At 32.1% G+C, this 15,225-nt stretch overlaps 1 protein-coding gene across 1 annotated transcript in view; it reads left to right on the top strand.

The window, feature by feature from the left end:
* The first annotated feature begins 211 nt into the window (after positions 1-211).
* The window catches only part of LOC139528963 (atrial natriuretic peptide receptor 1-like), a 67,288-nt gene continuing 52,274 nt past the window's right edge, over positions 212-15,225 (top strand). Inside the window, exon 1 of the mRNA XM_071325208.1 lies at positions 212-362. Coding sequence (XP_071181309.1) covers positions 212-362 — 151 coding nt within the window. The remainder of the gene's footprint in view (positions 363-15,225) is intronic.

Consider the following 15,225-nt stretch of genomic DNA (forward strand, 5'->3'; position numbering starts at 1 on the left):
ATACTTTTAAAATATCCTTTTTTTTTTACTTAGCGATTGGTCGTCAACTTGATCCAATAGAATAGTCAGTAATTACTAGTCCCTCAGGTGACAATGGTTTGTTTCCTGATCAGTTTTCAATTATTACATTCAATCAATATAATAATATAAGGTATGTTTCTATGACAATCTCTATATTGCAAAAGTTGTTTCAGACTGATTTAAAAAGTAAATGGAAAAGATACAGTTGAAATTGATTCTTTTAGTGTTTTTTAAACTATTTTACATATCTTCTACTACCGTTACAAATGTTTTAGTATTGTTACCTGGGAAAAGAGGAACTTTTTATTTTCCGTTTGGAATGGAACGGACCGGAGCTGCAGGTAAGTTTTTTTTTCAGAATATATATAAAGTTATTAAATCGTGTAATTTCCTTTAATTTTTCGCGTTTTTTTACAGCTAATTTTGCGACATGCGCATCATGAAATTGCATGCGCATGCACTAGAATGAACAAAAAATATATGCAATGTATTTGTTCATAGATACATAGCCGTCGAATGAGGCTATGGGCTTTTTGAGGACCAACATCAATTATAATTTACAACACATCATTGGTATTCAAATATTTGCCTTTGATCGTTCCTGATGAAGGTCAATCAAGAAACGCTTCGGACGCAAGAAATATATATATAAATAACGTGTTTTTATGCCCCACCTACGATAGTGGAGGGGCATTATGTTTTCTGGTCTGTGCCTCCGTTCTTTCGTTCTTTCGTCAGTCCGGATCCGTTCGACCGTTCGTCCCGCTTCAAGTTTTTAGTCGAGGTAGTTTTTGATGAAGTTGAAGTCCAATCAACTTGAAACTTGAAACTTAGTACACATGTTCAATTATGGTGCAAGTGGGCATCCGTGTACTATGGACACATTCTTGTTTTTTACTAGTACCAATGAATTGAGAGTCTACTACAGTTGCTGATATTAACAGACCTAAATTTATACCTTATTTTCAATATAAAATTTAATTAGAGGCACTGCCAGAAGTACATTGAAGCATTTTTATCTCATGGTTTTTATATATACCATAGGATGTACAATGATGAAAAGATCACACATTTGACCTACGAAACATCATAAATGTATGGTAGTGTATTCAAAGTTTTGATATTAACAAAACTACTGGCAATCCAATAACGAAGTATATATAAAGAAAGAAGATGTGGTATGATTGCCTATGAGACAACTGTCCACAAGAGACCAAAATGACACAGGCCGTACGGCCTATATGTTGATTTGTTTTAGTTAAAATTTAAAAAAAAACATTCAATGCAGTGACTTTAAAACTTCCGGTATTCTACCCTTACATGTCTAATTCTTGTATTTTAATGAAAATAAATCTAAATCTCTCTTACCAATCTCCCCGCTTTTTAAATGTTACATTCTCAATCAAAATTGTCAAGAACGAAAAAAATCTTAATTCAAAGGGTAGGAATACATGTTGTCCGTTCTATGGTCGGGTTGTTGTCTCTTAGACACATTCCCAATTTCCATTCTCAATTTTATTCAGCGCTACACCAACAAAAGATGGGATTTAATCAACAATTCAGAATTAATGTAGTTTAATTATAATTTGATAGTTATATTGATTGAATGAATGAATCTTTATTGCATTAGCAACAACATTGCTTTAGCATAATACAAGGTATATACATATATGACAAATATGACAGAATACAGAGAACAATTAAATAAATTAAATAATGCAGGGATAACTTAATATAATAACATGAATAACATATTAACTGATAATTTGCAATCTTAGTTATCTTCAGCTTTAAGATAATTACATAGTTTTTTAGTTAAGCTTTTTGACCCGGCTTGTAACAGAAAAATTAGCTTTCGTGTATTTGGTCATGAACAATAGTTTAAACATATTTTATTTACTCAAAGTAAAATGGATTGGACACAAGTAAGCCATACTTATGAAGTCCGCTCCGAATGACAATAATTTACAATACAATATTAATATGAGCATGCAATATCAATGAAGTTACAATGGAGATCAATGACTAACAATATCATTATATCCGGATTAAAGCACGAGCCAAATGAGGATACAGAGAATATTGTAAGGGATTTTATCCGCAAAAAACTCGGAATCGTTGAAAATATGAATTTCGTTTTTGTACATCGTTTCGGAAAGCAAAGACAAAATATAATGACTAAGTTTGTATCTTTGAAAGATAAACAGTTAGTCATGAGGAACTGTCACAAATTAAAAGGGACAAATATTTCTGTCCGCGCACAATTTCCTGTAAAAATTGAAAAGAAGAGGAAAAGCCTATACCCTGTTTTAAAGCAGGCAAAGAAAGACCGAAAAAAAGCTGTTTTGATAAGAGACAAACTTTTCATAGAAGGAGAATTGTACAAAACAAACGATGACAGAGTATCAAAAGACATGGATCGCAAGGAAATACAGAACAGAAACAGCCAAATTTTTGAACCCGATAAATTATCGGATAAATGTCAATTAATTAATTCGACCCGACCCAGTGATTTTAACTCATGGAATCGTCCGATACCAAATCTGCGGGAAATGCTGAAGCGGAATAGAACTAATTCTGACGAACCTGATACGTAATTTAAAGCCTGGCCTATACAAATTAGTGCGAAGTGCATGAACTCTATCAATAATCTATCTTGAAAAATTAATTCTACGCTAGTACTATCCTAAACTTATTTCACAGATACTTAAAACTTCTTTTTCACCCGTAGTGATAAAAGGTTTGCGTTATTTTTTATTTGTAATATTTATTATTTTGTATACTACATAATGCTGCTCTTGTTGCACACAATATGTGCCTGAGTGTATTAATAAACTTGTATTGTATTGAAAAAACTACTCGAGTAAACAGTTTGATAGTATTTCGGAAGACCCTCTTTCACTGCGGACTGTTAAACATTTCTTTCAAGAACATGCAGATGAGACGAAAAATGAAGATAGTTGTGTTTCGTGTGATTTTTTGTCAAAATGTGTTAATGGATTTGCAAATGAGAGTTTTGCACAATTAAATACTTTAGGGATTTTGTAATTATTTTAATCACAGAATTTATTGTTTATTTTTTTTTTGTACTTATATTATGCATACCTTTTCCACAAACAATTATATGTATAAAGTACATATCTGACATATTGTTTATCTTATTGTTACAACAATAACCTGTATATATCAAAATAAACAATAATACTTTGGCAAAAAATGACATCTAAGTGTTCTATAGGCAGGACAAATCAACACATGATATTCATCTTCAATATTATTCATTTCACAACCTACAAATACGATTGTCTATTGTCTCTAGGAAAATTGTCATAGCGACCTGTTTCTAAACATAATTTCAAGCTTCCACTACGTAGTTTTGTAAGTATATTGGTATTAAAATCATATTGTAAATAATTCTCCATACAAAAATCTAGTTTGAAACATTTATAGATAGACAGTTTTTCACAAGCATTAATATTAGCTTACCAGCTTTGATAAATTTGATCGTTGAAACGTGATTTAATAAGGTCAAATGACACATTTATGTGATTTGGTTAATCCATACATGTACATAATTCAAACCTAAACTAAACAAAAGGTCTCTTACATTGGATGCCCAATTTGTTTTGCCAGTATATAAATAAAAATAATAATTTATTTTATTAAAGTATATATCAACCGTATTCCATGACACAATTAGCACATATCTAAATGCACATGCTGATTGAAAATAGAGCTACAATGTTATAACTAATCACTTATACCCGTGAGCATCTGAATTATTTATTAGCTCTTTATTTAATCAATCATATCTTTCAATCTAAATTCTAACCATTGAATTGAGCACGAAAGATGAATAGATACTTTTCCGAATTGCGGGGTTTATTACCAAGAACGGATGCTTTATTCAATCTTTTTATTCCTATTTTTTTCCACGTTTCTAGAAGTACATTGAATAGTATCAATACCAATTAATGCATATCATTTATTTCTTAATACATATTGGTATTGCCGAAGTGTACTAATCTGTAAGAGAGTTGTAATATACATGCAGTTGATATGTTATTAACAGTCAATTGTACGTTGGTCTTAAATGTAACACGAAACACATTCATGTATAAGGATCATCCAGATTTAAATTTATGACATTTGGAATTTCTAATAAAAGGATCAGTTAACAGTGTTAATTATCGTAACAATACGTAAATTATGAAGTACAATACAATAATAATTTATTAACGTCTCGCCATCAATAGTACAGTATATATACACAATTCACATTTTAAAAGTAATCTATTTAAAATTATTTATGCCATTCTTAAAAGACTTATGAGAGCCGGATTAAGAAGAAACTAGTATTTACACATTTTCAAAAAGCTATTATAAAAACAAGATTTACATCATCAAACATATTTACATCTATTATCGGTATAAAAAATGTCTTCTACGGTCTAAAATAAGCTGGCAAGTTTTGGCACATTTTTGTATCACATTAATATTGTCATTCGCTAAAATAAATGAAAGTTTCAAGGAATTCGGCAATAGACTAAAATTTTCGTTTTCAAAGTTTAATATCTTATACAGTTCGTCTCTAAGATCGTCGTACAACGGACATTCAGTCAATACATGCTCCTCCGTTTCAATTTTATCGTCACAAACAAAACAAATTTTATCGTCACAAACAAAACAAGTTCTTTTGTCTCTACACTAAATCCATTGGATGTTAAATTTGTACGGATTGATAGTTTAGTCTTAAATGCATGATTTATTTTTATTAGTTGTTATTGGCTTTGAACTAGCTGTCAGATAACTGCGAGTACTCTCAGATCTGTTCCTAATGTCTTTTTGTTATCGGGATGTACAAATACCCGGCCACGTCCACTTGTATTTTTGTTCATCTGATGAGTTAAGCCTTTTTCAACTGATTTCAAGTTCGTTCTTATGTTGTACCGTTATACCACTGTCCCAGGTTAGGGGGAGGGTTGGGATCCCGCTAACAAGTTTAACCCCGCCACATTATTTATGTATGTGCCTATCCCAAGTCAGGAGCCTGTAATTTAGTAGTTGTCGTTTGTTTATGTGTTACATATTCGGTTTTCGTTCATTTTTTTTTTTATATAAATAAGGCCGTTAGTTTTCTCATTGGAATTGTTTAACAATGTCATATCGGGGCCTTTTATAGACGACTGTGCGGTATGGGCTTTGCTCATTATTGAAGGCCGTACGGTCACCTATAGTTGTTAAATCTGTGTCATATTTGTCTCTTGTGGACAGTTGTCTCATTGGCAATCATACATCATCTTCTTTTTTATATCTTTGATCTATTGGAAGACTCGTAGTGTCCTGTCTCCACACGTATTGGGGCAACGACACAGCGAAACTGAGAGTAAGCTCATCTGTGTGATGGTATAATGAGTTTATTTAGGTAAAGTTCTGTATATACATCCTGCTTAAAAGTTCTATATGTACGTTGTTTATTACCTCCTGGTCCATTTAATCTAGCAGTGTCTTTATGTTAATCTTCATTCCATTTCTGTTTCAAGTCGGACATTAGTTTTACATGTATAGCACTGTTAACTTGCTGTCAGTGTCATTAAACAAGTTCGTTATTCCACATGATTCGAATTGACTAATTCTAAAGTTTGCGATTCCAGTAGTTAATGATTACCCGCCATTGTTTCACAAACGGTGATGTCCATCCTGAATCTCCATTGACTGCAAAGTTTGGGGTATAACGACCAACTCCCATGAACAAAACGGATTGCTTTGTTTTGAACTGCATTTCTACACGAGAATGACTTATCTCCCATTACTGCCGCACCGTAACTAATAGTACTCCATACCATAGAGTCGTACAGCTTTGTAAAAGTTCCAAAAGGTAAACCTCCTAGTCCCTTGTATTTCGAAATTACAAGTCCAAGTGCTCGACTAGCTGCTGCTGCAACATATTTGCCATGACGTTATAATCCAAATGTTCTGTAAAAACTAAGCCTAAATATGTATAACGTTTTGTAAAATGTGATTGCTGCAATGAAAGATGGTTTGACTTCTAGGGAACGAATTTGGCCGAAAGTGTACACTATATTTGATTTATTGTCGTTTATTGCCATCTTGTTATCGGTACACCAAAAAATCCAATGCATCAGGTAATTTTTGTAGTTCTAGTTCTGTGTTTTCAATCGACATTTACTTTAAAATAAATGCGACGGAAGTGTAAAAATCAAATGGATCATTTGAAAGGGATTATTATAATAGCCGGATAACTCTTTTTTTTACATTTGTCTAAATATAGATATTTTAATGTGATAAAACACAACACCAATATGTATTTTCTTCTCAGGATTAACATAACAAACATTATATAATTCATAACTTACAATGATATCAAGTGTTAATGCTGTTGTAAAAAGAAATTAATGAGAGACGGGTTAAAAAATATGATAAATAAATATCAATGTACAACTAAATTATCGAATTTATATGGTTGCCGCTTAACGCCAATTCGCGTTTTCGCCCTTCGTATTCTATCGGGCGAAAACGCGAAATCGCAAAGTCGAAAACGCGAAAACGCGAAGTCGAAAACGGGAAAAGGCGAAAATGCAAAGTCCAAAACGCGAAAAGGTGAAATATTTTTTCTTTCCGATTTCTCGTTTTCGACTTCGCGATTTCGCGTTTTCGCCCTATAGAATATGAAATGCGAAAAGGCGAAAAGGCCTTAACCGGCCACCATAAATTTACTTAAAAACAGGTAGAGAGTTACAATTGAGACAAAAAGTTTATCGATATAAAAAAAAACCGACGTCTTCTTTCGAAAATAAAAAAGATTTTGACACTATTTATAATAATTCTATCACAGTTAGAGGATAGAACCATAGGCAATGTCTCCGACTAGAATACTGTAAAAAGTAAAATTGAGAAAAGATATGGGGAATGTGTCAAAGTGACGACAACCCGACCAAAGGTCAGAAAACTGCTGAAGGCCACCAGTGGGTCTTTAACACAGCGAGACTATCCCGTACACGGCGGCGGTCTTTAGCTGGCCCATAAACAAAAATGTATAATAGTTTAAGTGAAAATGGACGTCACAATAAACTCCAAAACATAAAAAAAAGTTTAAATGTGCTGATAGAATTATTCTAAAAAGTTCAGTTCGAAGGTCCTCGTACAATGGAGACTCGAACAATACATGTTCTTCAGTTTCAACAATGATTCTACAAATTCTTTGTTGCACGGGTAGTCGCTCAAATCGTCCAGTCTCTTTGTAGATCGGTGCAACACCACAGCGAAACTGTTCGTAGGATTTTCTTTGCAATTAAACTATATTCGAACACATTATATTCCTCGTTGTGTTCTGGCTGAAGTATGTGCAAACAACATTATATAATACAAATGTATTCTTAGTTTAGTTTAAACATATTTATTTATAGTGGATTGGGAAACAAGTTTTGCAACTTATATTAACCCCTTTCCACTTTGAGGGTGCGAGTGCTGCCTTGTAGCGGCATTAACCTGCTCTTTTTCGAAATCTATATACAAGGGTGTCTTTAACGTGCAAGAGAAATGGCTCTCTCTTAACACGGGTCAGCCATTTATTGTCTCATTCCGACGGAATGTATTCTTACTAAAATCACATGAAATTTATCTGTCATCTATCAGAATTTAAACTTTAAGTCTAAACTCTCCAGAAAATACACATTTAAAAAGTAACTTTGCTCAGTTACAATCACCAATTTTTCCAACAGGATAGTTTGGAATCTATTCTAAGAGGGTGCTTAATATTACTTTAATGTCTGGACATCCTCTTTTTCTTGGCCTTTTCCTTGCAGTTTGATATTTTTTATTCCCTTTCTTTGTAAATACATGTATTTCTGTGGTTGTCATATTGATCTATTTCAACCTGACGAAGTACGAACGTTTGTATCTTTTCTCCAAACTTGAATACTTTTTATTGTATTTAGAATGTCTGATTAAGTTGATTTCTAACAATCGATACTTTACGTATGTCGTCGTCTTACAACGCCTGCGCGTTGTTGTTGATACGACAGATTGATATTCAGTTATCGCCAAAAAAACAGGTTTTTTTTCTTTTTCTAAAAGTATTTTTAAACGAGATCATATAATGTACATGTAAATAGATATAGGAAGATGTGGTATGAGTGCCAATGAGACAACTGTCCATCCAGTTTAACTCTGTATTAAGTAAATGTTACTGTACTGATTAATTAAATGAAAGATTCATACTATACACATCTTGTAATTGTTCCTTTTCATCGGAAAATCTATATTATAAACTACTTCCAAAAATAAACACAAATCTTATACCATTTTTAAGGTTAACTTGAATTTCAAAGTTTATCTTATGATGTTTCTTGGTTCTCTTAGGTAAACTTACAGTGTAAATGGACCAAATAAGAAAGGAAGAGAAAAAGAAATATGCTGCACTTCTAAAAAAATCGACCCTTCGAAGATAATTAAGTTTTTTTTTCATATTTTAGACCAAACCACTTTAATTAAAAATATTTACTGCGAATCAGAAATACTAATTGAAAAAATTACCTTTAATAATTTAATCTGTACCTTTGATGTGTTTTTTTTCCTTCTGATACATGTTTCTCTAGTTCTAGAGATAATATTAGAATGTTGTTTTTCATTAAAGTTAATCAAATAATGAAAATGGATGCCTGTTGAAAAATAAGATACATGTGGACGGGTTTTTCATTGATGTCTCGACAGTTTGAATCTAACTTTATCTAAGAGAACGAGATACAATTGCAAGTCTAGCCATGTTGGCCGGAAATCTAGACGAGTTAGCTAGTCTTTTCAATAGAGAAATATATCATTCAGTAAATAGATAAAAATGATATATAAGTCAGGATCGGGGTCGGGATCAGTTAAGTAAATGAACGAAAACGGCAATTTTCACACTTATATTTGATATTTTAGTAGTTTTTTTTGGAAAAGCCATCCGTATATTTACCAATTCTCCAATAGAGTATCACCTACCACAATTCAATAAACCTATCATTATTCCCTATTTACGCGCAAGCTAAATTGCTTATGATGAAATATAAGTACAGGGTATATCTGGATATATCGAATTGGAATCCAGACATTTTTAAAGGGGTTCCACCTGGAACACCATGAAACAAGTTCACATAATACAAAATAAAACCTTAAAGGGGCAGGCATCTCTGTGGGTAATCCGGCTCCTTCAATATATGTTTTTTTTAAATTAAAACTGCATGATCGCTACCATAAGCCAAATAGTGCTGATAGGATTGTTAAACACTATAACAATCAATCAATGAATCAATCATTCTCCATTAAAAGAGCGAATGACATACAGGAAAGCAACGGAATAATCTTTTCAAAGAATTTTGTCTTTACAAACTGCTTGTCAATAACTAAGCTATTATAATTATAGAATATTTCAGATTTATTATTATAAAAGCATTTTTCAAGAAACACGATTCATTTTACAGCATATTGAAATCGTCAAAACGTGTTATAAATTGATATTCACACTGAAAGTATTGCATTTTATATCGCATTAGGGACTTATATATGTATCATATTGCAAAATGTTTTCTTCTTTTACCTGTAAATTAAATAAAAAACAAAGGTTTTAAATTTATATTATTGCGTTTCAACAGTTTTATGGTAAATGACTTTTGGATTGGACGTTAAACTCAGAATAATCAGTTATGAACCATTAGAGAACATTTTCTTTTCTTATTCTAAGGGCATTTGTCCTTTTTTTTAATTTAAGTAGGACATTGTGTTATTTTGTGAATAGTCTTTCCATTGGTGGCCTTCGGTAGTTGTCTGCTCTTTGGTCGGGTTGTGTCTCTTTGACATATTCCCCATATCCATCCTGAATTTTATTTATATAGAACTTATACCTTAAGTTAACTTTCAAATCTAAAATATGTGGTTTCGTTCATAAACGTTTTTTTGTATTTTAGTAAAATTTTCCTTTAAATTATTGTCTATATAATGAAATAGATAATGGCTTTAGATGAAATTAATTCAGTCAAAAAACATAAAGTTCAATGATGCAGATATAAGTATTTTACCAAATTACCTTAATTTTCCGAAGAAAAAACTTGTATCTCGTATATATCACTAATTCAATTTTCCGCAGTATAACATAACAAACTATCTCCAGTTTCTCATAGTTCATTTATTTACTTCTAGTATTTTACATGCATGATTAAACTTCTAGCCACAACTTTTAACCAATCTGTCTGGTGCGCTCTATTACTTAAATATGTTTCTGGGACACTTTATGACATGAATGTGGGTCTGGATGCTGTTTATAGAATAGAGAATAATGCTAAAATAATGCAGAATAAAGGAAGAAGTATAAAGAATAGATAATAATAAGCACAAAATAACAAAAAGAGACAAATTGTAAAAACAATAATACGGAAATGAAGGACCCCCTTTTAGACCTTCGTGTCAATAAAAAATGGTCTTAACTATTATAAAGTATATATGCGTTTTATCACTTAGCAAGGAATCATTCAATAATTTTCTTTATATGCACCATATATTGTGTAGGTTTCCTGATTGTTACCTGTGCATTCGAACTTGCTGAAATGTCAAACTACCACATGAAACAAGCTTCGATACCATTGTCCAAGGTTAGGGGAGGGTTTGGCGCCATCTAACTAGTTTTACCCCGTCACATTGTGTAAGTGCCCGTCCCAAGTCAGAAACATGTAATTCAGTGGTTGAAGTTTGTTGCCAATATCAAATTTGTCTATCGTTCATTTTTAGTTCATAATTCAGGTTGTTATATAGTTTTCCGTTTGATTTGTTTTACATTTGTCATTTTGGAGACTATTATAACTGACGATGCTGCATACGTTTTACGCATTGTTGAAGGCCGTACGGTAACCTACCTATAGTTGTTAATAGTCATTTGGTGTCTTGTGTAGAGTTGTTTCATTCAAAATCATCACACACCTTCTTATTTCATATTAGCTGCAAATTTTAATCACCACAGAATAGACTAAAATTCTTAAATTTGTTTCAAATTACACTAAACCGCAATTATGAACTACAAAATTTCCATGGGAAACAATACACAATGTATTGATCTTTTATAATGTATCACCATTTCTTGCGTTTATTGTCAATCGCATAATGACATTTTTTCTTACTTCTTTCATCTCATGCCATAGATCAAAACAAAGACGTTAAATGTAAAATTGTTCATAACTTGTGTAATACTATTTTTTTTTTTTGGCAGAACGAATCTATCAAGATCGCATAATTGCTACATGCACTATAAGACTAAAGTAGATGAGTTAATGTTCTAGAATGCCAAGGTTAAAACGAAAGCTAACAAGTGTCATCATAAACAAGAAAACAGTGATATAACAATGGAAAATTAAATTGATACCATTCTACAGGAAAACATACCAGACACAATTCAACTCAGATATATTTTTAAAGCTTCAACTTTTTTGGTCTTCCTCATAAATACTACTGACTTGACAGAGAAGCAGTAAATAAGAACACAGGCACTTGTCTCAGAAAAAAATGTCCTATATACCTTAATATAACACTTATATTAAGGTATATAGGGGGGAAAATCGGGGAAAAATCGGAGACAAGTGCCTGTGAATAAGAAGGGATTTTAAAGTCTTTGTTTTGATTTTGGCAAATGATCGAAGCATCGCACTCGTATACTCTATGCAATAGATTGCCACAACCTTTTATTGAATATTTAAGATTTTAAATTAATACAGCAATCAGATTATATATATTTTCACCTTATTTGTCACTTTTGTATACTTAGACCCCCCTATTTAAAATTGAGAATGGAAATGGGGAATGTGTCAAAGAGACAACAACCCGACCAAACAGTGCTCCTTAAAAACCAATTAATCTTTGAAATAAACTTTATTTTGAATATTTGAAATACATATACTAGTATTTTATTTTAAAAATGACCTATGTAAATTTTTAAACTCAAAATGTTGTTTCCGTTAAAATAATTGTAGACTCAAACTAAGAAATAATTTTTATATATCAATTTGTAGAGGATTGATTTGTTTTAATTAATCTCGATATAATTCAGCACTTTAGAACCATATTCAATTTCGCCTTTTGGTCATTTTCACACGTATTGTTGTTTTTACCAGTAGTAAAACAGTTGAAATACTCCGGATTTAAATGAAAAATGCACGAGATTTGTCTTTTACGGAAGCCGATAAGGGCCATTCAAAAAAAATATTTTATGTCGTAATTACGACATAGCATGTCGTAATTTCGACATAACATGTCGTTATTACAACATCGCTATGTCGTAATTTCGACATAACATGTCGTTATAACGACATCGCTATGTCGTAATTTCGACATATCATGTCGTAATAACGACATCACTATGTCGTTAAAACGACATAGCTATATAGTAATAACGACATCGCTATATATAAAAGAATATGTATTATGATTGCCAAGAGACTAAATGACACAGAAATTAACAACTATAGGTCATCATAATGCCCCCAATAATTAGAAAAGCCCCCGATTAGTCAGCTATAAAAGAGGGAGGAAAGATACCAAAGGGAGAGTCCCCGAAATGCTGTGTGGCAGACAGTGTTATTAATTAATTATTAGCTCCCTTGGTAAAACTCCAAATTTCATATTTAATGTATTTTATTGTTAAATAATTTACATGAAGCTTAATAAGTATATATTTGTTAATTGCATAGCTTTTGCTATTTGAATTCATTGGTTAAAGGTTTTTTATTTATATTGTAAAGTTTAATATTTGCATCGTCGCAAAATCTTTGGTTACCTTCTTTGGATACCTTCAGTGAGAAACTTATATATTTTTAAAATCCCATTTAAGTTTTATAAGATACCTGCCGTGGAAGGGCTGTTCAGTCAGACAACTTTGAAATAGACAAATAAGACGTGGAAATATATGAGGACTGACATTGCATGCCAATCATTCCATCTCCCTTTATATCTGCGCAAACTACATGGCTTCTTGTAATAAGGGTGAATTGAAGTATTGATAGCTCTATTTCTACTTTCAAACGTTGGGCACGACATTCCTACAACACGACGTTACACTTTCACATTGCGGTGTCGAAGAGGGTTTGTGACTTCGTCTAATTTTTGCAAGTTTTATTCGGTTTTTTTATATTGTTGGTTGATTCTGGTTCTGTTCGTTTTGTGATGTCATTTTATAAAACATTACCTCGAGTTGTGGAAACTAAAAATGCAGTACTGTCGCAAGTAATGTAGGAAGGAAAGATGGGACGGAAGTACATGTATACGGTTTTCCATATTTTTGTTTTATCATAGGATGTTTAACTTTCAAGGTGCATATCATCTGCCATTGTAAAATTTCTATATCTTAATTCAATCAATACAAATATATCTGACACTCTGCAAGTAAATCGAACATTTTTACCCTTGGTTAAATTTGTATTTTCCCTAGCAAATAAGTTGTCGAAATACACTCCTTCAATTACTTGAACCTTGGCTTGAGAATCATTTCTCAAGTCATATATAGCGTTTAACTTCTGATATACATTCTAAAATATAGTAATCTACTCCTGGATCGTCCGCGAAAACGGCAAATATAATCCCGGGTTTTTATCAATTCGATGAAACGGTTTTCGTTGCTGTTTGGGATTCGTCTTTCAATTACCTCCATTTCATGCACAAGTTTATATTGACGAAAAGTTCCGGCTTCGCTAGTACAGGAATTACTTTCATCACGACTGTTATAACATGAATAGCAGGACAAATCGCGAAGTAAAACATTCCGTGAACTGGTATTAAGTCTTTTAATATTGGTGATTGCACCTTACTGAAGTGACGACTTTAAATGATCTATTTCGGAGAACTTCCGTAACATAAATTTCAATTCGCATTTTACATTTAGAGACTGTCTTGGTGTCTCCAATTTGTCTTTGCAAAAGTTGGACGAAGTTCATGTAATGGAATGTTTTCCCCATTTCCCAATTCTTTTAAATAAATCGTTAAAAGCTATAAACGATTAATAAAAATTGCAAAATTTAACCTGTGTCGAACCTATGTTCCCGGGCGGAGTCTATAGCAACATGCATTATTCTTTTTTTTCGGCAGCAATCATCAACCTCTTTTTCCAAATTTCATAACATGATTTGTTTTAATTATCCTGAACATTTAATTGAAACTTTAGCACATGTAACGTCGGAAATTAGCGTCTTTAGGATTTTAGGCGTTTTCAGACGTTTGGACAAATTGGCTACCGTTTTGTAATGTGTGGAAGCATTTTATTCCTTTAAGACCTAAATATGTAGGTAATAAGAAAAGAATCTTGGCATTTTTACTCTTCGTGTATCTAACTTTTGTTCTTTTCAATTATAAAAAATACGCGTTAACTGATTTGAAAAATGAAATATCAACTTGGACAAAATGGCTACCGTTTGAAAAACGACTGTGTAGAGAAGATTTTATTGAATCAGCAATATTTGAACTCACATGAGGCAAATATTTGTACTTTTGTTAGATATTATTATTGTCTTACTCTTTTAATTCATTTTCTGCTATATCTACTTATAAAATTCACTTTCAGATGTTGAGTTAATGAAAAACGTCGTTGGACATTTTTTTTATTCCAGCTTAATATGCAGCCACCGAGTCAAATGAAATTTGGCAAAATAACGGCTTTAACGGCACAGAGAACCAACACATGTCGTTGTTCCTGCCAAGAATCAAGAAGATCAGAGAATAAGAAATGGGATCACTATACATAAGAGTTAAAACAGTTTTTCTTAAATGTAACGTTGGACATTCTTTTTTTTAAATAGCTGTCTTATTTTAATCCTCAAATAAACTAGATATTACTTAGTATATGATCAAGAGCTGTAAAAACATAATTTAAAACATATACTGAATTTGTTACAATATTGTTTCGTGTTTTCTAACATTTTTATTTTTATTTTGTTTTGCGAATGAAATTTCGAAGATTCTGTTTTAAATCCTAGGCGTTGTAGGAACATCGTGCCCAACGTTTGAAAGTAGAAATAGAGCAATCAAGACTTCAATTCAAACTTTTCGCAAAAAGCCTTGAAGTTTGCACTTATTTGTAGGGAGATGAACAGCTTGACTTGCTTTGGTAGGAATGATTGTTTGACCTAACATACACGGTCGGGTCGGTATTGTTACATGGGATCTATAAAATAT

The sequence above is a fragment of the Mytilus edulis genome, chromosome 6 (genome assembly GCF_963676685.1).
Source record: "Mytilus edulis chromosome 6, xbMytEdul2.2, whole genome shotgun sequence".
In the NCBI taxonomy this organism is placed as follows: Eukaryota; Metazoa; Mollusca; class Bivalvia; order Mytilida; family Mytilidae; genus Mytilus; species Mytilus edulis.